Raw genomic sequence first — 24,069 nt, 5'->3', positions numbered from 1 at the left:
CGGTCGGTCAGCGCAGGGAATCCTGGGAGTGAAGCGAGAGACGGGGGAGACGGTCCGGTACCTCGTACAGCTGGATGCAGATGGCGTCGATGAAGGACACTTGCATGCTGGGTATTTTATCCCGTTTCTCACGATTCATCAGGTCCTGAAGGACAAGCAGACATTTCATGACGGATTCCCTCGCCTGAAGGGGGGATCCTCCCGACCTCCCGCCGCAGCACTCACTATGGGCTCAATGTTCAACTCCCGGCGCTCCTTATCGCCCTGCTCGAAGAACTCGGTGGCCACCAGCTCCGCTATCTGCAGGGACGAAGACGGAGACAGTGAAGACAACCGGTAGTAACAGAGACGTTCACCAGTCTCTCCCAGTACAGCCTCTCTCCTGAGTGTCTCTCCGTGTCAGGCAGGTTTTACAACGCCAGGAACCAGAACAGTGCTGTTCTCTGCTGGGTGGAGAAGCCAGTCTGACTGACTGGAGGCGCTTCAACACAAAACCCAGGAGGCTGATTGTGAGAGGAGGTGGAGGAACAACATGAAGCTCCTCCTGCAGAGAGAGAGAGCATGGAAGAACCGAGGAGGAGGAGGAGGAGGAGGAGGAGGAGGAAGAGCACACGCCTCAGACGACCTCCGAGGAAATAAAACACGCTCTGGAAACAAGAAGACTTCCGCCAGAAGACGCAGGCCGAGTGAAAGGAGGAGTTAAAACAGTGGATCCAGTCAGCACAGGAGAACAGGAACTGGAAGATCCCAGAGAGGTCCGGACCGACAGGAACGATCCTTCAGGACGATCTGAGCTGAAACAACATTTACCAGGAAATCTGATCAGTTTGAGAGGATCCTGAAGCCATAAACCTTCCTCTGACGACTTGAAAACAGACTTCTACCCTCATTAAAATCAGATTTTACTTTCTGGTTATTTTCTGATCTGCGTTATTTTAATCTGGTGAAAGATATTCATTAAATCCTAACATCTGTTTTTATCCCAACAGAACCCAGGTTTACATGCCAGCTGTGAATATTGCAGCTGGTCTCGGGCTGAAACGTCCGGCTGCCTCTGCAGAACACCAGGCAGCCTCCCTGCAGTTCTCCACCGTCACACTAGGGGGCGCAGGAGGATCAGCTCCCAGAACCCCCCACCCCCACTGAATTCCCCAGCTGCTCCATTCACTGAACTTCCTCCACAGCATCGCCTGGACCACGAGTCCCACCAGCTCCACACTCCCCCTGGGTCTGTGTCGCTTCCACTTTTATTTTGAAAATCTCTGGTTTTTGGCTGTAGCTGCAGCGGCTGTGTGGAGGTGTTCCCACTGTTCTTCCTTGGTGCAGGTCTGCTGAGGGTGTAGTGATCCTCCACTCTGCTGGAGCAGCTGCTGCAGTTCTACATATCCTGAATATATGCAACCTGTCTGTCCACTTCCTGCTGCACGAGCAGAAAGTCACTACCAACGCCGTGCACAGAAGAGGCTCGACGGAGGGAAGAGTTCTCCAGAAATTCACTTTTCCAGGAACTCCAAACGGCCAAACGCCAGCAGGAGCGGAGAGAACAGGCTGTTTAGAGAGAGGCTGAAAGACAGCACAGCCAGCGCTGGTACCGCTGTCACAGGCGTCATCTGAGGACAGAGGCAACGCTGCTGGACACACACACACACACACACACACACACACACACACACACACACACACACACACACACACACACACACACACACACACACAGTGTGGCTCTAACGAGCTGCAGACACGGCGGTCAGCAGGGAGATGAAGCAGCAGGTGTGAGGACAATCATCAAAAGTGTGTGTGTGTGTGTGTGTGTGTGTGTGTGTGTGTTCCAGGTTCTGGATCTGATCAGTGAAGAGGCGCCTCTTATCTTCCATTAGGAAGAAACGCCTGCAAATTTTCACCTTTCTTCCCTGAAAATGTGAATTCTAACATAAAGTAACAGTTTTTAGTGAAGAAGTGAATTCAGATACTATAAGAGCATCTGTTGAAAAAGATTTTTCTTTTCTTTAATGAACAAAATGTGTTCAGATGTCTTTAATTCCCATGAGACTGTGACGGCCGTGAAGCGGTCGTCAACACGTCCTTCAGATGGGTTAATTCCACGTCCATCCAGGTGATCAGACCAACAAGACCAAGAACCCGAACCGAGGAACACCGTTCAAATGAAGCAGAGACGAGGACCAGACCAAGTCTTACCCTCTTCTGCACGGGCCAGGGTTTGGTGATGGCCGAGATATCACATGCAGTCATCAGCATAGACCTGCAGAGGGAGACACACACACACACACACACACACACACACTGATATACATTATTGGCCTTTGGCTGTAAACATGAATCATCTGTGATCATTTCATTTCATTTATTGTTTATTTCATTCTTTGAAAAGGAGCAGAAAGAAGTAAAACTTATGTCTGCCCCGACATCACTTTAGTGGATGTGTGTTTTCATGCATCAATAATAATAATAATGATTAATAACTTGCAGCGCTTCACAGGTAAAAACAAGATAGAACAGGTCAACAGAGAAACAATCGGTCAGAGCTGAGGTAATAGAGTTTCAGCTGAAAGCTTCTTCACTCTGCAGTTCCAGAGCGTTTCTGAACCAGATCGCGGTGGAAAACCTTAAATCCCCCCGAAGCTGCAGCCTTCAAACGGCTGGCCGTGAGCCGTTCACATTGTTAATCACTGATTGGTGGAATCGTCACTAAGCCCCGCCTCCTCGGGGCTCCAAGCTGCTAATCTGCTCTGTCATTTCAGTCTCTTTATTGGAAATGAAGCACAGGCATTGTTCAATCATTTTCATTTAGTATTACAGTTTACTGTGCTCTTCCTGTATCGGGGGTGGGTGTGTGTGTGTGTGTGTGTGTGTGTGGGGGAGGGGGGGGGGTCTGATCTGAGTGGTTTTACGGAACGTTCCGGTGTCGGTCTGTTAGCCCCACAGCGTTCCCTGAACGTTCTCACTGGAGATCCGTTCCTGATTCCTCCTGCAGTTTGCTGGTTGTGAGCCGAGTGTCTGGAGGAACGCTGCTCACTGTTTTCTGCAGGATTCATCGTTTTAACCAGTGACCAGCAGCTTCAGTTTGTGGCCGGCTGTGAACAGCTCGGTCCAGTAACAACATCCAGCCTCTAATAACGAATACATGAAGTAAAAACAAAAAGAACAAACAAAAAAATCTTAATTAAAGAATGTAAAAGTGTTCCTGATGCCGTTGGTGTAAAGATCCATCCTCACCTCAACAAGTCTCGGTGGTTTTCATCTTCCCAGACGAACTGGCTGTTCTTCGTGAGCTCGAAAAACTCCCCCCGCCGCCTGGAACACACACACACACACACACACACACACACAGGTCATTATCCTCCTATATGAGCCACTCAGCCGCTGTAACCGCCCACTGTCCGGACGCAAAGAGCCGTGAGATAAGAGCTGAAATCGCCGGCGCAGATAAAAGAAACCAGAGAAGAAGAAGAACAGCAGCGACTGGAAGAGCAAAAAGATGAATTTGATCATGTGAGGCAGCGGCTGTGGAGGGTAAAACCGTCCTTCTGTTTCCACTGTGGAGAGCACAAATGATCTGTAATCAGTTCATCTGCTCGACGGAGCGGCTGACAGGAATGAACCGTCCAATAGGAGCCTCATTGTTTCTGCTAAACGTTTTTTTCTCTCTTCTATTAAACGATTCATAATTTGAATTTGAACACAAACTCTTCCAAATCCAGTAAAGTCAGTGTAAATGTGGAAGGTTTGACACCGTTTGACTCTCAGTGAGAGCGTTTTCAGACTGGAGACAGCCATCCTCTTATTTTGACGTAGTGTGCCCCCCCCCCACCCGGACCTCCATCTGGGCCTGACGTGTGGTACGTACTTCATGTAGAGGGCGAGGTCGGTGGCCAGAATAGCGCTCTCGATCATCTTCAGAGTGGCCTTGTACTCGTCCAGGGAGAGGCCGCTCAGGATCTGGTTCCCCTGCAGGGACGGGAGGCGGCGGTGAGGCAGGAAGTGAGCCACGCCACGACGGAGTCCAGGTCCAGCAGCCTGCTGCTGCTCCGCCCGTCTCAAACCCGTTAAAACTCATCAACGTGCTCAGGAGCAGGTTTGCACCAGGATCCTGATCTGTTCGGCCCGTGCGGCGGCGGCGGCGGCGGAGGGGGGTGAAGCGGTGCCGTGCAGTCTGGAGTGTGTTTAGAGTTTGTTTTCAGGCCATAAAGATTAGAAGGGGATGAGAGCCGCTGGAGTTTATAGAGCCATCGGAGCTTTCTGGAGAATGAGCAGAACAGGACTCATAAATTAGACGAGGAGATACGGCGAGCGACCCGGCAGTAACCTGCTGCGAGCCGAGAGCACCGGCAGACCCAGACCTCCCCCGGCTCTACCCCGAGAGCCAGATCATCCATGAGGTGACCTCTGACCCTGCCCATTCAGGATGGGATCAGAACTCCTGATCCAGGCCAGACGGGTCCGTCAGGGAGGGAACGAAGATCCAGACCCTGAAGCTGGAGGAGCTCACTGGTCTGGCTAGCTGCTAGCATCAGTAAGCTAGGTGGCTAGCATCAGGGAACTGACCGCGGCTAGCATGATGAGTGATCTTCTCTTGACTTATTTGCGCTTGGGGGCGGGGCTTAGCCAAAAGGTGATTTAAACCGTCGTCCTCATGCTGAGCTAAAGCTAGCTCCACATTATCTGGATTGTTCATTAGAAGGCCGGAACCATAAACACAGTAATAAACCCTCTCAGCTCCACTTTAATGGAACAAATCAGGAAACAAAGCAGGACGGACTCTTCCAGCCGAGACGCTGTGAAGTATCTTCACTCCACAGAAACACCGCCGGCAGAACGAGTCCGAGCGTGAAGCGGACGCGTTCAAACAGGAAGTCCTGCTGAGTTTAACCAGGACGCTCGATTAGAGCTGTTCAGGGACTGGAATGAAGAAACGGAGCTGGAACTGAGTTTAGAGCAGAGGGGAACGGAGGTTTACTCAAACAGGAGTGTTTTCATACGAGAAGCTGAAACTGGTCCTCAAAGTGAACACATGACTGCTATTTAAGGGTGGAGAAGACGAAAGCCTGGAGCCGCATTGGAAGAAATGATTACACTTTCATCAAATCAGCGTCTATAATTGAGATAAATCCAGCTGGCTGAGTTCCTCACAGCGTTTCATTCTTCACATATAAACCCAGATTAACTCACATGTCCTGTAATGTGACCGGATCTCAGCCTTTCCTCAGAACGGCAGGTTGGAAATCATGACTTTCTGGCCAGAAGTGGTATTTTCTCTGGGTGTTAGAGCAGGATGGGGGACGATAACATCCAGCCAGAGCGTCACACACTGGGCTGCAGCTGCTCAAACAGCGGTGGACGCCACGGCCGTCACAACGCTACTGAGGGAGAATCAGGCGAGAGGAGGAAATCCTCCCGATTCTACGTCTACATCCAACGTGACAGTGGCAGGAAATCATCCTGAGGCCTGTTAAAGTCCTGCTGCTGTTCCAAAACCCACTCCAGACGTCAGATTTCACTGTGATGTTTTGAGTCTCACTTTAAGTTCTAATGCCGACAGAACAAATCGTGTGAAAAAATCTAAATATGGGAACATCTCATCATAAAGTCCACTGATAAAAGTGGTGGTGAGCCAGCTGAGGAAACGACTCCCAGCAGCAGCAAGTCGCAGCTCAGGTTCATTCGTTCCCTCTGAGTTTTAGACGACGGTTTGGTTGTAAAGTGACTCTGATGTGATCATCTGATGAATAAAGTCCATTATTACACAGATGAACACATGAAGCTGCTGTTTCTGCTCGTCAAGCGCTGAGATCTGCGGTGTGTTGACAGTCTGCGACACACTCGGTGTGTGTTTGAGCTCTGCATGCCTGGTTGCACAAATGATTACTTCCAGCTGCGTGGAGATGCTGGTGTGTCACGACACGGCTCACCTCACAGCGACACACACACACACACACACACACACTCCATTCAGGAAACGGAAGGAGCCGAAACGACGGCGCCGAGCGCCGGGAGAGAGGGACGTACGGGGCTGTTGAGGATCATGAGGCACTGGTCGAAGTGGTGGTGCTCCATGGTGGAGTGGCAGTAGAGCTGGGCCAGCGGGTGGTCGCTCCTGCACAGAGCAAGGACGGGGACCAGTTAGGCCCAATCCCATGTCTCTTTCTAGCCCTCCCCCTTGGCCCTCCCCCTTAGGGTAGGGCCAAGGGGGAGGGCCGAAAGTCAACCCCTCCGAATTCGAACACCCCTCCGACAGTCGCGTACGTCATCATTAGTCGCCGCTGCCGATGACAGAGGCAGATGCGACAATTGCTTGCCGAAGAAGAATGTTTTTCTTACATTTTAAAACTTTATTAATTGACAAAATACTGACGTTTATTAACTTCTTTCGTTGCGGACGTCGCCATCTTGCTGATCTTGGAAGGCTTTCTCAGAAATCTGTCATCCAGTGGCGGCCGGTGGCGAGGGGCGCTTGTTTTGTTCACCTGGACCATGACTTGCGGGCGGGGTTAGTTCACTTCCGCATTGGCGGGGGCGCTCGTTTCCCACCCGCGCATTCCAGGCGGGCGGTGTTGAAGAAACCAGTTTATTGAAAATAATCGTCTCTCTGTTGTGTTTGGAATGCGCCTGGAATGCACGGGTGTGGAAACGAGCGCTCCCGCCAATGCGGAAGTGAACTAACCCCACCCGCAATTGACAGTGTAGGCTGACGAAACAAGCACCCCTCGCCACCGGCCACCATTGGATCATACCCCTCGGTTTGAAGTGTGCCTCTGGAGAATCTCCTTTTGGAGGGGTGACTGGCCCTCCTTCTTGGCCCTACCCCTGCATCATAATGACAATTGGGACACCCTACCTTCCATGTGAACGCACAAAACGAGAGGAAGGGCCAAGGGGAAGAGCTAAGGGGTGAAATGGGATTCAACCTTAGTCCTGCAGTGCGTCGCCGTGACCCGCGGCGCCCCCCATACCTCTGGATGTAGGAGTTGTTCACTCCCCGGTGGTCCAGGTCGTGGCTGAGCGTGGCGATCATCAGGGCCAGAACCTCCAGGTCACTCAAGAAGTTCTGTGGACGGGACAAAGGGGGCGGTTGGACGAGGGGACGAGAGACTGTGAGACAATCCGTCTGAGAGGAGACAGCAGGCCCGGCCTGAGGAGGACCGGCCCGGGCCCGGCGGCTCCGCCCACCTGCAGGCGTCCGGACTTGAGCAGGGCGAACATGCACTGCGCCGTGTTGAAGGCGTGTCTCCAGTTGTGGTAGGCCACGTTCTTCCTGTAGTTCTTCTTCACGCTCAGGATCCACCGACACAGACTCTGCGGACGGACGACCGGCGTCAGACCTCCACGCAGAAAACCCTCCGAACCCCTCAGACACACCGGGATGATGGCACTTCTAAAGCTCATGAGATGGACCTGGTGCTAAACACACACTGCTGTCACAACCTGCTGGATGTCTTCTCCCTGAGTGGCCAGCAGCAGCTGCTGTTTGCATCCAGATCAGTGTAATTTGACATCAGCCTCACTGGGTTTATACCTCTTAGCCGCGATCAAGATGAACCTGTTTGGCTGACGTTAGTGTGTGTGTGTGTGTGTGTGTGTGTGTGTGTGTGTGTGTGTGTGTGTGTGTGTGTGTGTGTGTGTGTGTGTGTAGTTAGTGAGTGAGGTCAGGTGATCAGTGTGCTTGGCCGCGCTGGATTTCATTTTCACGTCACACACTCATTTCCTCCCAGATTAATACACAAATGTGGATGAGAGTTGCTGGAGGAGCTCATTTAGCAGAGGATCGTAACGTGGTTCAGCGCTGCTCCAAGAATTAAACAGATGATTGATTCAAACTCATCTGAATCACTGAGAACTGAGGCTGAGGTTACTGATTTGAACGGATCGATATCGATTAATGCAATCCGACAGTCGGTCTGTGAAGCAGCCCTGTCATGAAAAATGGACTTCTATAGTCTTCTAACATTGTCAGTTGGTGAGAACCTCATAAAAACTTCAGTTCAGTTGGTGTTTCTCTTCATTCGTCCGTATTTCGGTCTGTTCAATAAAAATTACACGATTAATGTGTTGAATGTAAACGTTCCTGGCCGTGCACGCCGCACACCGCAGGACTGCAGGACCATCATCCACGTCATCCCATTAGGGCTGGATTTCTCCTGAAGCAGCAGAATAATTCGATTCCAGATGGAAATGTACGACTTTCCGGCATTGGATGTGTCAGGGTAGCAGTCAGACGAGGAGACGTGAGGATCTGGCCCGCCGATGCACCAGCACCTCTTCAGGAGGAGTGTGTGCTGAGGAGGCGAGCCGGCTGGGAGGCCTTTCTGCTAACAGGTCTACAGCATCTAGAATCTATTGTGTTTCGTATTGCCTTTGAAATGGCTTAAATCGGTTTATTCTCCAGCAGAGATGCTTTTATTGTGGTGAGAGACATTTCTTCAGCTGGCCCACCACGACTTTTGACTGCAGACTTTACTCAGGCATTTCTGTTCTGGGGTTCTTCCATCTTCCCTGGCTCTCTTTGACTCTGTCCTCGTCTCATGTTGTGCCTCTCTTTGTTTATTGGCTTTAACCGCTGTAAATCCAGTCCTCAGCATCCCGTCACAGACTCGGAGCTGGGCGGCGGCTCGGCGCCGAGCGTCTCACCGTGTACTTCATCTGGCAGTTCTGCACCAGGTTGAGGTCGATGAACATGCGGATGGCGGCCAGCGTGGTCTCAGTGTCCGACAGCTCAAAGTCGCTGAAGCTGAAGTCCAGCAGACGCAGAGACTGGGCCGAAGGAACCGTGGCAACCTTCAACACACACACACACACACACACACACACACACACACACACACACACACACACACACACACACAGCATGCAGAGGTGAGCCAAACACCAATCTGAAGGTGAATTATTGAGAGTCATAGCAATCACTTCCAGGTCTCTTCCCTCCCACCGCTGCCGCCGCTGCTGTTACACAACATCCTCAGTTTGCTGCACACACACACTGTGTGAAGGAGCCTCTTGGGGGCCAGCTACCCGAAAAATCAAGCCTGTGTCCTGGATACCGAGTGACACATCTTCCCCGGCACCCGAGGGACGCCACTTAATCAGGCTACGCCGCGAGTTCAGCCACCTCTCCATCTGCGAGGAGACTGGAGGACCTCCTCTCACAGTCCAGGCCTCTGATTGGTCCACACTTCCAGAGCGGCCTTGCAGTTTTCTTGAAAACCAGTTACCTGCTACAAATGAGCGTTTTGCGTGCTTGGTTTTTTTCAAAACCAGTTTCGTTTACACAATAAAACCTGCATAAAAACCAGGCCAAGAGGTGAGGATGCCAGAAATCAGGGAGGTCAGCGGCTGAACGATTTTGGCTTGTTCGCATTAAGGACGGGGTTAGGGTTAGGGTTAGGGTTAGGGTTAGGGTTGGGCAAAGGTCCACTGAAACTGGTATTCAAACAGTCCTCCTCATCCTGTCGTCCACATGTTGACCTCATGAGACCAAGACCAGACGGAACAGCTGATCAACAGGAAAACAAGTCCACTGAGCCCAGAGTGTCACAAAGAGACATCAGCGGGTTGGACAGAGACCCAGAGAGACTGGAAGAGTCCAGGAAGACAGAGACCCAGAGAGACTGGAAGAGACCAGGAAGACAGAGACCCAGAGAGACTGGAAGAGTCCAGGAAGACAGAGACCCAGAGAGACTGGAAGAGTCCAGGAAGACAGAGACCCAGAGAGACTGGAAGAGACCAGGAAGACAGAGACCCAGAGAGACTGGAAGAGTCCAGGAAGACAGAGACCCAGAGAGACTGGAAGAGTCCAGGAAGACAGAGACCCAGAGAGACTGGAAGAGTCCAGGAAGACAGAGACCCAGAGAGACTGGAAGAGACCAGGAAGATGCTCTAAAAGCCTGCATCAGTGTTTATCTCCGGGTTCACAGGATTCCAGGGACCAGCAGCAGCTCATCACACGATCTGACCTTCTCAGATTACTCAAATCCTGATAAAGCAACTGAATAAATCTGAACAGACACAGCGGTTTGTCTGAGCGAAGCCACAGAAGCAACCAGGCCGGCTGAGGGAGCAGACGGCTGTGAAACAATTAGATGATGAATCAATCAAAAGGCTGCTGTAGTCTAAAGCCAGACACCGCTGACATCTGAACCAAGCACTTCATTAGCAGACATTCCTCTCTGCCGGCTGAAGGTTTCTGCACCGTCACTGAACTGCTGCGTATTCTTTCCAATTAAAGCCTCCTGCATGAGAGCGTCACTCCACCTTGAAAAACAGGGACACGGTCAACGTTTGGTCTCTGAGGCCGGAAAGCGAACAGACCAGCGTCTGGAGTGTCGGGAGACTCTGCAGACATCAGTGAAATATGTGAGGAGTGTAACATCATCTGGTTCTGCCAGTGAAACTCAAACCGCCTGCCCGGCGTTCAGTCCAACGAGCGGAGCAGGAAAACAGACCCGGGTCAGTCTGAACCAGCTCCATCGGCCTGAACAGGTCCTAACCCCGCACTAACCCCACATTAACCTGGACCAGCCCTGCATGAGGAAAGCAGATTCACTCTACAACAGTCAGGATATCAGATCTTTCAGCGGAAATAGAGAAAAATAAACTTCAAAGTTTCCATTTCAGTGACAGAAAAAATATTCTGCGACTGGAGAATCAAAGCAGAAAGATTAAGAACACTGAACCCATTTTTAATGAAATGTAGACTTTTCTCTGTGAGCGGTTCTACGTGGTTCTGAGCAGTTCTGAGCGGTTCAGCTCACCTTCAGATTCATTTTCCTGCATGTGACCCTGAACTGAGATGAGCCGAACAGCTGTTACTGTGCAGCATCCCCACAGCATGATGCTGCCCCCGCCATGCCTCCAGAGCTGCTCCTCAACCACTTCCTGTCTCCAGATGGAGTTTCCACCCCGGTGTAGGGTTACTCCTCATCCGCACAAAGCCCACTTCCTCCCATCGCCAAGGTCAACGCCTGCCCAAAGTGTGTCTGGGAGCATGGAACCGTGTGTGTGTGTGTGTGTGTGTGTGTGTGTGTGTGTGTGTTAATAAATGAATAAAGTTGAATTTACCGCGGTTACCTGGAGTTCCCGCGACTCTTCCTCTGCAGCAGTGGCGTGATACGACAAGACCTGGAACACACACAGACACACACACACACACACACAAAGTGCTGAAGCACGGACTCTGACAGGCTGCTCATATTTCAGCGTTTTGCTTTGTGGGGAAACAGTCCAGACTTTAATGCATCATTTTTTCAAGCAGTGGACAGTCAGCGTCGAATCCAGTATGTACACTGAAACCAAGTAGTTCAGTCGTCCAATCACAAGCAGGATTCATCACAACGAGCTCCCCGCTGACGGCGTGAACCCTGAGGAGCACTGAAGAGCGTCCAGAAGGTTTCCCAATCACACAATCAGACACATCAGCTAAAGAAGACACCAGCTGCGCTTCCCCTCGTCCACCACCATGTGGCGGTCCAGTCTCTGAGACTGTTTCAGAGAAGAAGTCCTGGACAGAAGCTGAGGCCCAGCTTCAGTCCCAGCATTCCCTCTGCTCCCCAGGAGTCTGGGTAGTGTCCCTCCATGCATTTCCCTCCACTGCGGATCCCTTTGTGTGAGGAGTCTCAGAGGAACAGATTCTGTCCAGATTCTGGACGAGCTTCTTTTCCTGCTTTTCGTTAGGGTTTGCAGACTGCTGTGTTTGACCCTGAGGGGGAGGTGTGTCTGTGGAGGAGGTGGCAGCAGGCTGAGCCGCCGCCGTCTGTCCCTCGGGCTGTGGACAGCGACAGGCAGCAGATGGAGGGCGGAGCCGGTCCTTCGTTAGAGCAGATCCAGGCCTGAGCACAGCCTCCGGACAGGGATTCACCGCTTCACCTCATCTTCACACGCTTTGCATATTCTGTGTCCTGCGGGCCTGGAGACACCGGCCCCGCTCTGGCTCCGTCTGTCCACACTGAGGACACAGCTGACCAGGCTGCTTCCTGTCAGAGACCACCTTCAAACCCGTCTGAAGGACGAGTCCGGTCTGAGAGCCGAGCTGCCTGCTGACACACTGTGTCACTCAAACAGCAGCTTTCACACACACACACACACACACACACACACACACACACACACACACACACACACACACACACACACACACACAGGAGGAGGGTGTCAGCTGCAGCCGGCACTCTGAAGCTGACAGGTCCATAACCAGAGTGCAGTGTGTGTGTGTGTGTGTGTGTGTGTGTGTGTGTGTGTGTGTGTGTGTGTGTGCTGATCAGTGTGTCTCACAGACAGGTTGAAAGCAGCAAAAGTGTCAAGAAAGCACTTGCAGCATCCTCCTGCCACGTCTCATCACTGTCACTCACACACCTACAAATAACTCCGAGTGACGTGCACACGCACGAGCACGCACACACAAATTCTCATGGTTCTCCATCTGATTCTGGATCTGGTTCTCACCCAGGAGAACAACAGGAAGCTACAAAAAGCTTCTTCCTCAGACTCTATCGAGACCATCGGTGAGTTTCCATGGAAACAAATGATCAGAAGGAAAACGGGAAGGAACATCCTGACCATCCTGATCATCGCCCCAGATAGAGTCCACCAACACAGTCCATGATCCTCGGCATCCCTGCCCCCACGCCACGCCCCCTGACGCTCCACGCTGTGTTTGGGAACACACTGGAGGATCCGGCAGGAACGCTGCTCTGACCCTAAAACCACACGGCTCCTTCAGCCACAACACACACGGTTACCACGACAACAAGTCCACGTGCGTTCAGGACCCCGAACCGGATCAGCATGTCTGACCTCCAGGGTGACCTCCTGCTTGGCCATGGCTCGCTCCACCGTCTCGTACATCTGCGTGTTCTGGATGCCCAGGCCGCAGAAGATGGCGAAGGCCTCCAGGAACTGCTCGTCGTTCCTGTTGAAGGCCTTCACGCTCCCCGACGCTTCGTCCATTTTGTTCACCAGCTGACACACACCTGCACACACACACACACACACACACACACACACACACACACACACACATCCACTGAGTCAGTGTCCCCGTGTTTTTCAGGAGACCCTCCACCTCAGATGAGTCTTTCAGAAAAACAAACTCTAATAACAAGTTCAGCTCTGAGTGTTAATGACTCCCCAGGAGCCATCGTCACGGAAACCACATTAAAGGCGTTGAGCACCTGAACGTCTAAAGAGACGGTAGTAGTTGGTAATCCGGTTGAACATTGTTTAAAATAAACAATGTCCAGATTAGACCCAGAAATACACGTCTGTTTTTAGTATCACTGTTCATCTGGTTACTGCCTGACACCAGGAGTGATAGTGCTACACTGTTACACTGTTACAATGTTACACTGTTACACTGTTACACTGTTACAATGTTACACTGTTACACTGTTACACTGTTACACTGTTACAATGTTACACTGTTACACTGTTACAATGTTACACTGTTACACTGTTACATTGTTACAATGTTACATTGTTGCATAGTTTCATTTTTAGATTGTTACATTGTTGGATAGTTTCATTGTTTCATTGTTACATTGTTTCATTGTTAGATTGTCTTCCGTACCTGGATGTCTGTTTCATCCGGTTTGAAGAATTGTACTTTAACAAATCGGACTATGGAGCGTTACCAGTAGTGAACTGGGTCCAGCGACCAGTTCTGGTCACGTCTGATCACCTGGACATGGATCAGGTCTTCAGGGGAACACAGTCTGTAACCCCCAGTTGGATTAATGAGGTCCATCTTATGTCAGGTGATCAGTAACACTGAGTCAGTCCACTACAATACGTCTCACATCATGTCAGCTAACAAGACAAGGTCTTGAGGAAAGTTGATTAACTGTTAAGACCATTAAAACAGCCGGAGACGCTGAAACTCATACATGTGATGCTGTTTTTAGTACAGCAGTTTGAAAGTGTATTTTTAAAACATCATACATAAAACATAAAGTACAGTTTTCTGATTTGTTCTGGGTTGATCAGCCGTTCTTTCTTTTTCTTTTCTCTAAATGAAAATGCTTTGCAGCTGCTGGCTAATCCATTTAGTGACATAAATAAATGAAATCCCCTGGTGCTGCGCTGGTCTTCAGGGTAAAGGTGAAAGGTCGCTCGCTCCAGGGTCGGAGGACCTGCTGTACGAGGCCACAGGGGGCGTTCAAGGCCGCCCGTCTGATGGTGGCCGGGTGGAGGCTCCGGGCTGTGTGGAGGTGGCTCATGTCTGCCTGGAGCTCAGGTTAGCTCCCTGCATCGGTGTGTGTGTGTGTGTGTGTGTGTGTGTGACGGAGGCGGAGAACCGGAACAAACCGGCCGTACCGATCACTCGGTCCTTCTTCCCGTTCCTGATCGGGGAGCAGAGCAGACTCTTGATCTGGCTGCTGGTGTGATCTGGACCTTCGCTCTGTCAGAGGAGGAAGAGGAGCGTCTGGTCAGAGAGGAAGAGGAGGAACGTGGAGAGAGAGAGGAAGAGGAGGAAGGTGGAGAGAGAGAGGAAGAGGAGGAACGTGGAGAGAGAGAGGAAGAGGAGGAAGGTGGAGAGAGAGAGGAAGAGGAGGAAGGTGGAGAGAGAGAGGAAGAGGAGGAAGGTGGAGAGAGAGAGGAAGAGGAGGAAGGTGGAGAGAGAGAGGAAGAGGAGGAAGGTGGAGAGAGAGAGGAAGAGGAGGAAGGAGGTGGGGAGCGGCGGACCGTCCAGGGGAAGCGCTGGTCCTTGGTGACGTCGGCGATGCTGAGCGGCTGCATGGTGTTCTTCACGTACTGAGCGTACATGTAGTTAATCTGGCTCACGTCACAGTCCCTGGGGGGGAGGGGGGGGGGGGGGGGGGGGGGGGGGCGGCGGCAAACCAAACAACAAACCACACAGGAGTCAGTCACAGACAGCAGAGGAACTTTCTCCACAGTCACAGCTGCTTAGAAGACTCGGTTCGGTTCAGAAAGACTCGGTTCATGGATTCATTACTTCCTAATAAATGCAAAACCTGCACCAATAACCGACGACTTCTAAAGACCCAAACAGTAATGTTCACATCCTTCCTCCTTCAATGACAAAACTTCCTGTCGACCAAAATCTCAAATCAAATCAAACCCTAGAAACAACAGAGACACCAGACACGTCCACCTCCAGGCTGCGGGAAGGTTTACAGCAGCAATCAGAGACGGATCAGAGGAAAACTCAAAGGAGGCTCTCTGGAGACCCTGATGCTGAGTTCTGACAGCGGGAAGCTGAACACAGCAGCTGAAGAGTCCACCAGGTCCTCCACACTCCCAACATCTGATGGGATTAAAGCCTCCTGGAGGAGGAGGTCAACATGGGGATCAGGATGGAGGTTTGGGACGAAGCTCCAGCTGATCGGTCCATGCTCCGTCAATGAAAGGCTGCTGTTGATCCAGAACAAGACGACACTCTGTAAACCTGAGCAGTGTCTCCTGGTTCAGCCCCACTGGGTCTGAGCTGTGGGAGGGCAGGGCTCTCCACTGGATCTGATCCACATATTGATCCATTTGGATTTTCTTCAGAGAAGGAGTGAATGAATGAAGCTAACCCATGCACTCTGGAGAGATGGGAATCAGACTCTGCTCCCGCTTTGAAAACCGGCTCATTGAGTGAGCAGATATATTGTTTGTGGGAAAGCTGAGATGTGGTCTCCCCAGGAAGCCACAAAGATCTGGAAAAGTCTGGAACCAGAGCACACAAAGCTAAAGAGAGAACATTTACCTGAACGATGCTGCAGAACGCGTGTCCAGCTCTGACCTGCTGGTTCACCGGGTTTTACCGGTTCTGCCATCTGATTGGCCCAGTGTCAACCAGCTAACGCCAGGTTTTATAGATCAACCTTCTCTTTCCAGGATCGAGAACAGAGAGAAAAACATCCCAGCACGAGGCTCATGTGGACGTTTCTGGACTAATGGAGACGGAGACCTATGCAGAGCGAGGCTCGCCGGATTCCAGACGAGGTAATTAGGAGTCATTCCTGAACCGGGCCGAGCTGGGTAAATAAAACATGTGGCGGATCATTAGAGAGGAGCAACACGGGGCTGCACCTGAGTCCACGGCCCCCCCGGGCCCCCTGGCCCCCACCCCCCGGATCCGAGCCGTCAGTCACGGCTGTCAGCCATTAATAAGTCTGTTTGTTTTCACCGTCAGCTGGAATCAGCTGATCGATGGTGGAAAATGAGACATCAACATAACATGAGAGCAGAGGAGCTGGTGTGTGTGTGTGTGTGTGTGTGTGTGTGTGTGTGTGTGTGTGTGTGTGTGTGTGTGTGTGTGGGTGTGTGAGCGCGCGTGTGTATTTAGTGGATGTCAAAAGTAAAACGCTCATTTTCTCCTCTGTGGGTAAAAAACAACCAAACGTACTCAAGTCTTTTTCTGCGTGGCTGTTGTCAATGTCAATGTCAAATTTATTTGTATAGCACATTTACAACTAGATAGCCCAAAGTGCATCACAATAAAAAATAAAGCAATATAAATACAACAATAAAATAATACAAATACCTTTAAAAGGAAGAAAAACATCCATTAAAAGAATTAAAAGACAGTGACTACAGTGAACGCTCAGCTCAACCCGTCGAACGCCAGAGAGAAAAGATGAGTCTTTAATGAAGTTTTAAAGTGCTGAAGTGTCTGTGCAGCTCTGACATGCAGAGGGAGGCTGTTCCAGAGCCGGGGGGCCGCCACAGAGAAGGCTCCGTCCCCTCTGCTCTTCAGTCTGGACCTGGGAACATCCAATAATAGCTGGGGGGATGACCTCAAGGTTCTGGTTGGAGTGTGAGCAGACAGCAGCTCGCACAAATAATCAGGGGCCAGGCCATTGAGGCATTTAAATACAATGAGGAGAACTTTAAACTGGACCCTGTAGAAAGCTGGGAGCCAGTGCAGTGAGGCCAGGACTGGAGTGATGTGCTGCTGACGCTTGGTTCCAGTCAGCAGACGAGCTGCAGCGTTTTGGACCAACTGCAGTCTTCCCATAGACGCCTGGGCTAAACCAAAATATAGGGAGTTCCAGTAGTCCAGGCAAGGTTTAATGAACGTATGCGTCACTCTCTCAAAGTCTCTGGCTGGCAGGTAAGATTTTAACTTTGAAAGCAGTCGCAACAGGAAAAAGCTGTTTTTCACCACTGCGTTGATTTGTTTATCCATCTTAAAAGCAGAATCTAAATAAACACCAAGGTCTTTCACAGAAGGCTTTTTTAAAGAAGATAAAGGGCCAAGAGCAGTGTCTACACCCTCGAGAAAACCTGGGTCACCAAACACTACAACTTCAGTGTTTTTATCATTTAAATGCAGGTGGTTCAGAGCCATCCAGTCTTTGACGTCTTTCAGACAACATTTCAGAGATTCAAAGGAAGATGAATTATTCTTGAAAGGGACATAAATTTGAACATCATCTGCATAGCAATGAAATGAGATGTTGTGCTTTCTAAAAATCAGTCCCAAGGGTAATAAATAGATGCCAAAAAGAATTGGGCCCAAAATGGAACCCTGAGGAACACCACATCTCAGGGGAGCAGGCTTGGATTGGTTGGGGCCAATATGGACAGAAAAGGTTCTGTTGTCCAAATACGAACGAAACCAATCGAGGGCCGTGCCTTTGACACCAGCACACATTTCCAGGCGAGACAGCAGAACGTTCTGGTCTACTGTGTCAAAGGCGGAGGACATGTCCAACAGCAGTAGAGCAGCAGAGTTCCCAGTATCCAGAGTCACAAGAATATCATTAAAAACCCGCAGGAGCGCCGTCTCAGTGCTGTGCTTTGCTTTAAAACCTGATTGGAATTTTTCACAAATGTCATTTTGGGTAAGATGGAATTGTAGTTGGTTGAAGACCACTTTTTCCAAAACCTTAGAGAGGAATGGAAGTTTAGATATTGGCCTATCATTAGAAAGCTCATCTGGGTCCAAGTTGTGTCTGTTCTCTCTGTGATGTTTCTGGACGGGTTCCTGCTCACATTGGAACCGATCCGGTACCAGTACCTGGTACCTGGGAATCAGTACTGGTACTCAATGGTACCTGAATTTGGTACTTTTGCGTGTTTATGTGGTAATAAATGTTAAATTGTTGATGGCTGCAGATAACGAGTCGCCAATGGATGCTAGCATGCTAACGGACACTAGCGTGCCAATGGATGCTAGCATGCTAACGGACACTAGTGTGCCAATGGATGCTAGCATGCTAACGGACACTAGTGTGCCAATGGATGCTAGCATGCTAACGGACACTAGCGTGCCAATGGATGCTAGCATGCTAACGGACACTAGCGTGCCAATGGATGCTAGCATGCTGATGGATGCTAGCAAGCTAATGGTGCTGAATGCAGGAGTTGTAGCTGTAGACCAGGGGCTGGTCACTCCTCAGTCTGGAGATACATCTTGTTCTTCACCAGGAGCTTCCAGATCAGAAGTTTTCCCGCCACAGCAGCATAATCTGCATCTTATTTTGAAAAGTGGAGCCATACTTTGGAGCACTTTTGTCAAGTTGCTCGTTTCTTTTGTATACATAATATTTTGGAATGTTATTATCTTTGCCCTGAAGTTCCACAGCGTTCACTACAGTAACCTCAGACTCAAAGGAAGAGCGAGTTGTTGTGTGATAACAGCTGATTTTCTGCAGAAACAGGACTTGTTAAAACTAAAAACTGATGACATTTTTCATATTTTAAAAGGCTCTGCTCCTATGGCATTAAATATGAAAGGAATCTAATGGATCAACAGCTGCCGTCTGTACGGAAAACAGATTTTCAAATTAAAAGCCTTAAATTTTTTACCGATCTCAAAAATGATCAACGTGGAAAAGATGGAAGACCATGCAAACACAGCGCTCACTGTGAGAAAGCATCAGTGTGTGTGTGTGTGTGTGTGTGTGTGTGTGTGTGTGTGTGTGTGTGTGTGTGTGTGTGTGTGAGTTTTGGTTTTCTATTTCCAGCCCATGACAGGAATGTCATTCTGGATAACTTCATGGTTAATTATAACAAAATGTTCCGAGTACACACTCACACACACACACACACACACACACACACACACACACACAGAGCAGGGTTTCTCCCAAACACTCTAAAATCCACATTTCCTCTCTCTCGCTGTGTGACTGACTCAAGCGAGGCCGCAGGCCGGCCCAGGCTTCCAGTCCAGGACCGGAGACACACTGAGCCCGACCAGAACCGGTCCTGCTGGCCTGGACCTCCTGCTGGGCCCAGACAGACGCCGCGTCTCGAGGTGAGAGTCACTATAAAAAGCCTGCTGTGGTTCCGGGCGGTTAAAGCCCACATCCTGCACCCCCCCCCCGGAGGGCCAGACCAGTACGGTCTCTCAGTTTTCTGAAACTGAAACTGCATCAGTGCTGCAGACCTGCTGACTGGTTGGTTTGGTGCATAAAATCCACTCTGCTGCCACAAGTAACACTCAACAAAATAAAATGAAATAAAGAAGGAATACAAACAACAGCAGCGCCGCCGACGGACACTCAGTGAGGCTAGCGGCTAGCGGCTCGCGGCCGGTGGAGGCGGCTGGCGGACGGCGGGTCCTCTTACCGTCTGGGGGCGTCGAGGACGGGGCTCAGCTCCTCGTGCTCCATGTGGAAGACGCTGGAGAAGGAGTTCTGCGGGGAGAGGAGACGCTGCGTCACTTCATCTGACCGGTGAGGTCCGGAGCTACGAGAAGGAGCCTGATGTGAATCTGTTGAGGATGCTTTTATTGTGGCGAGGGACGTTTCCTCAGCTGGCCCCCTACCAGAGGTGATGGAGATCTTTTCAGTGCCGGACCACCTTCTCTTGCTTTCCGACCCTTCTTCCCCCATGTTGCTTCTTGGTGCTGTCTTTTGCCAAACTGAATTTAGGTAATGGTATCATATTTTATTTTGAAAGCGTCGCCTTCAAACCATGCCCCATGATGAACATGAACATGAACCCTCCATCAGAACTCCTGGGTGTCCATCATGTCCCTCACAGTACCGGTCCATTTTCTCTCCAATCTACTAACCTGGAACCTGGAAGGTCTAAACCTGGGTCTGGTTCTACAGCCTGGTTCCTCTGAGTCTGGTTCCTCTGAGTCTGGTTCCTCTGGGTCTGGGTTCTCTGGGTCTGGTTCCTCTGAGTCTGGTTCCTCTGGGTCTGGTTCCTCTGAGTCTGGTTCCTCTGGGTCTGGTTCCTCTGAGTCTGGTTCCTCTGGGTCTGGTTCCTCTGGGTCTGGTTCCTCTGGGTCTGGTTCCTCTGGGTCTGGTTCCTCTGAGTCTGGTTCCTCTGAGTCTGGTTCCTCTGGGTCTGGTTCCTCTGGGTCTGGTTCCTCTGAGTCTGGTTCCTCTGAGTCTGGTTCCTCTGGGTCTGGTTCCTCTGGGTCTGGTTCCTCTGGGTCTGGTTCCTCTGAGTCTGGTTCCTCTGGGTCTGGTTCCTCTGGGTCTGGTTCTTCTGGGTCTGGTTCCTCTGAGTCTGGTCCTGCAGCCTGGTTCCTCCTCTGCTCGCCCCCTTATAAGGACTTGTTCTCTCTCCTCATAAAGGATCATTTTTCCATTTTTAAGAGGTGGAGACAGGATTTAAAGCCGGACCCCCCCCCCCCGGTTCTGCTGGTCCACTCAGGGGGAATAATAGACCGGCTCCACAGAGAGAACCCGGCATGTTGTGACTTTTACGAGGCTCTTCTGGAAACACTGGGCGCTTCAGAGCACGGAGTTCCTCCCTGGAACAAACGGAACCGTCTGCCTTCATGCTCTGCAGCCGTCAGTCACGTCAGGCTCACGGGGGTCATAAGGTCAGGGGCTGGATTCAAAGCTCCTGTTGCTCGACGTTCTGGATGTACAGCAGAAGGCGGAGAACCATGAGTCATCAACAGTGTGGCTCGGGGCGATGGTAAGAGGTCACCAGAGGTCACCAGAGGTCACAGAGGTCACGGGAGTTGTTAAGGTTGTTAGAACTAAATTTGCAGATAAAACCAGAGTCAAACTGAAACCAGGGCTGTGGAACGTCTCAGCAATTTTCAGAGAAAAGACTCTAAGAATCTACAGAAACACTAGAAGACGTATGGCTGTCAAGATGAGATTACTTTTGATTAAAAACCTTTATTCTGAAATGTTCTTTTTACTAAAGATTTAAGCAATGAATACACTCAGAATCTTGATTTGTGCTCTAAAAGACCTTGCGGGTCAGTGACAGTGACAGATTATACTTCCAGTGTGTAAAACTGGCTGTTTCACTGCAGCCTGTCAGCTTCCAGCCCTTGAGGGTCTCTGGATCTGAGACATTTACAGAAAGCGTCTCTGGAGGAGCTCCGAGTCACAGCTTGACCCTCCGTGGCGGACAGCAGGGACTGCCAGGGGAAACGGGCCGTTTTCTGATTTCGGCTCCATTTAGTCTGGATTTCTTTCACTGGCTGGCTCCATGCCAGCAGGAACAACAGAAAATGATCTCCAGACATTCAAGCTTATATTAAAAAAAAAAAAAAAAAAAAAAATATCATTCTCGACACTGAAGAATTCTGGGATTTCCAAACAGATTGATCACGACTTGAAGGTTTCTTGACTGTAAAACACAAACCTGCCTTCAGCTTCAGCCTTGTTTCTGTAAACCAAACCACAATCTGACAAACAAAACCACATCACACACACACACACACACACACACACACACACACACACACACACACACACACACACACACACTTTATATAAATGCAAGCAGATGTAGAGAATAACTCAGCCTGTGTGCATGCATGAATGTCAACACGCTAACGGCATGCTAAGCGCATGCTAACAGCACGCTAACAGCATGCTAATGGTATGTTGACAACCTGCTGACAAACAGCATGCTAAAACCATGCTAACAGCACGCTAAAAGTATGCTATAAGCATGTTGACAGTACGCTGACGCCATGCTACCAGCATGTTAACACCATGCTAAAACCATGCTAACAGCACGCTAACAGCATGCTATCAGTATGTTGACAACACGCTGACAGCATGTTAACACCATGCTAACAGCAGGCTAACACCATGCTGCCAGCACGCTAACAGTACGCTAAAAGCATGCTAACAGCATGTAAGTGCAGCAGAATACAGCTTGTTTGACAATTCACAGACATGTCTATGCATATCGTTGTGTGCAAATGCATCACACTATCTTAACACACACACACACACACGAATGTGCGTCCAAACAGATGCCACACACTGAGCCAGAGCAGGCCAGCGTCTTGTTGGGAGGAGTCTCATCAGAAAGCAGCGCCGGGGTTTTACCGGCCGACCCTCCGGTGAGCCGGCGGTGAACGGGGGAGCGGGGACTCCGACCGGACACTCTGCAGACCCCGCCGCTCTGACACCTGTGTACAGACACCTGTCCGGAGGACGAGGCAGTAAAAGCCTCTAATCTCAGAGTAAACGTTTGGTGAGGAGAGAAAGCCGTGAGGAAAAGGAGGATGTGGGACGAGGGACTGCTGGTCTGGCGGGTCGGGCGGGTCGGGGTCAGAACAGGGACCCGTACATGAAGACCAGATCCTCAGGGTTCCAGGGACCAAAACCAAGCAGACCTCGCCAAGCAGCCGTTTAGATTCCCTTCTACCCAGAGGAACGAAGCAAAGAAGGGAGAAATGTTTTGAAGAAAACACACCAACAAAGCAGCTGCCTGCTGGAGGACTGACACGCCGGCGCCGCTTCATGAAGACACCAGCTGATCGTAATGACTGGCACCGCCATTGTTCCCCAGACAGCTGATGGACGAACCAAAACACTGTGTCTAAATACTGGATCTGAGAAACAACAAGATTCATCCCTCCTGCCCTCCTCCACACGACGTGCACGTGCCTTCAGCGTGCACGGAGAAGGTAGGAAGCCACTTCTTTAAGCCTCATCCATCTTCTGGAGGCGAGCCGCCGTTGCCAGGGACGCCATGCAGGACGACACGGCGTCCAGCACGGCGGGACGATGAGGACAGTTAAACAGAAGACGCTCGTCTGTGAGCGTCTGACACCAGGAGAGCGCACGGCGTTCACCCGGCACCCACACATCAGCCGCCAAACGGGCAGAAAGGGGCGTTCAACGGCAGCTGCTCGCATAATGACAGCGTCGGCCGGCGGCGTGACAGTCCAGCAGCAGCCTCCTGAAAGCCTGGCGTGGGTGGAGAACGTGCTGGAGCCAGCTTCCTGCTCCACTCAGGAGGATGGGAGCAAACAGGGGTTCCCAACATAAGGGTCCAGGACCACTGTGGGACCCAGCCAGGGATTAGGAAGAACCCAGTGAGGGTCATACCACACTTTGAAGGACCCGGAAGATTGATTGAGTGATTGATTATTTATTTTTTATTTTTATTTTTATTCTTTTTATTTATTCTACTAGAGCTGCGAGAATTCATGTCTCCATATTTATTCTCAAAATGATGAGTTAATAGAGTTAACAGTGGACGAGTTGAAGCTGCAGCACTGAGAGGAAAGGCACAGGCACAGGGCGAACATGCAAACTGCAGGCAGGAAGCCAGAGGCCAACGTAAACCAGGGAGGAGAACCAACCACCGCGTCAGCCTCGGGCTCTTCGGCCGAGGTAAACCGGCAGACTGAGTCGATCCCGAAGAGAAGACGACGGCCAGCAGAAGGTTCCCACACAGGAAGTGTTCCATATCAAAGTCTACAAATCCAAGGCGTGACGGGCCAGCTGTGGAAACGTCTCCCAGCACAGCAGCAGCATCTCTGCTCTTTTAGAACTGCAGCCATCAGCAGTGCAAACTCTTTTCAATGGATGCTTCAGGTCTTCCTTTGCCAGTGGAGGTGTCTCCCCTCCACGGCCGTCCTGAACTCTGCCTGCCGTCCGTCCGTCCCCTCGGTCCCCTCGGTCCCCTCGGTCCCCTCGGTCCGCTCAGTCCGCTCACTCGTCTTCACACCTTCTGAAGGTGGAAATGGAGCAGCTGGGCCGTCTGTCACTCCTCCGGCTGTGTGAAGCTTCATTTACAGATGATTTCCCCCTGAGCTTATCCTCAGAGCGTCCAGGCTCCGGACGCTCCCAGAGGACGGCGAGCCAAAGCACAGACAGAGACGGAGACGGAGACTCGGATCCTTCCAGACTTCATCTTCCTGCCTCTCTCTGCCGTCATAAA

At 50.8% G+C, this 24,069-nt stretch overlaps 1 protein-coding gene across 3 annotated transcripts in view; it reads right to left on the bottom strand.

Annotated features, from left to right (window-relative positions):
* pde5ab (phosphodiesterase 5A, cGMP-specific, b) overlaps positions 1–24,069 on the bottom strand; it is a 37,084-nt gene that overhangs the window by 3,483 nt on the left and 9,532 nt on the right. For 2 of the 3 annotated variants that reach the window (XM_030087616.1, XM_030087608.1), the window contains exons 8-21: positions 19,531–19,598; positions 14,689–14,797; positions 14,320–14,404; positions 12,802–12,977; positions 11,071–11,130; positions 8,644–8,790; positions 7,186–7,311; positions 6,969–7,063; positions 6,025–6,112; positions 3,866–3,966; positions 3,235–3,312; positions 2,197–2,260; positions 226–300; positions 62–145 (exon numbers count right to left, since the gene is read on the bottom strand). In XM_030087616.1, the coding sequence (XP_029943476.1) occupies positions 62–145; positions 226–300; positions 2,197–2,260; positions 3,235–3,312; positions 3,866–3,966; positions 6,025–6,112; positions 6,969–7,063; positions 7,186–7,311; positions 8,644–8,790; positions 11,071–11,130; positions 12,802–12,977; positions 14,320–14,404; positions 14,689–14,797; positions 19,531–19,598 (1,356 nt within the window). The remainder of the gene's footprint in view (positions 1–61; positions 146–225; positions 301–2,196; positions 2,261–3,234; positions 3,313–3,865; positions 3,967–6,024; positions 6,113–6,968; positions 7,064–7,185; positions 7,312–8,643; positions 8,791–11,070; positions 11,131–12,801; positions 12,978–14,319; positions 14,405–14,688; positions 14,798–19,530; positions 19,599–24,069) is intronic. The other variant, XM_030087621.1, reaches the window with a different exon arrangement.

The sequence above is a fragment of the Salarias fasciatus genome, chromosome 3 (assembly GCF_902148845.1).
Source record: "Salarias fasciatus chromosome 3, fSalaFa1.1, whole genome shotgun sequence".
NCBI classification, from domain to species: Eukaryota; Metazoa; Chordata; class Actinopteri; order Blenniiformes; family Blenniidae; genus Salarias; species Salarias fasciatus.
This window is presented reverse-complemented; position numbering and strand designations above follow the sequence as displayed.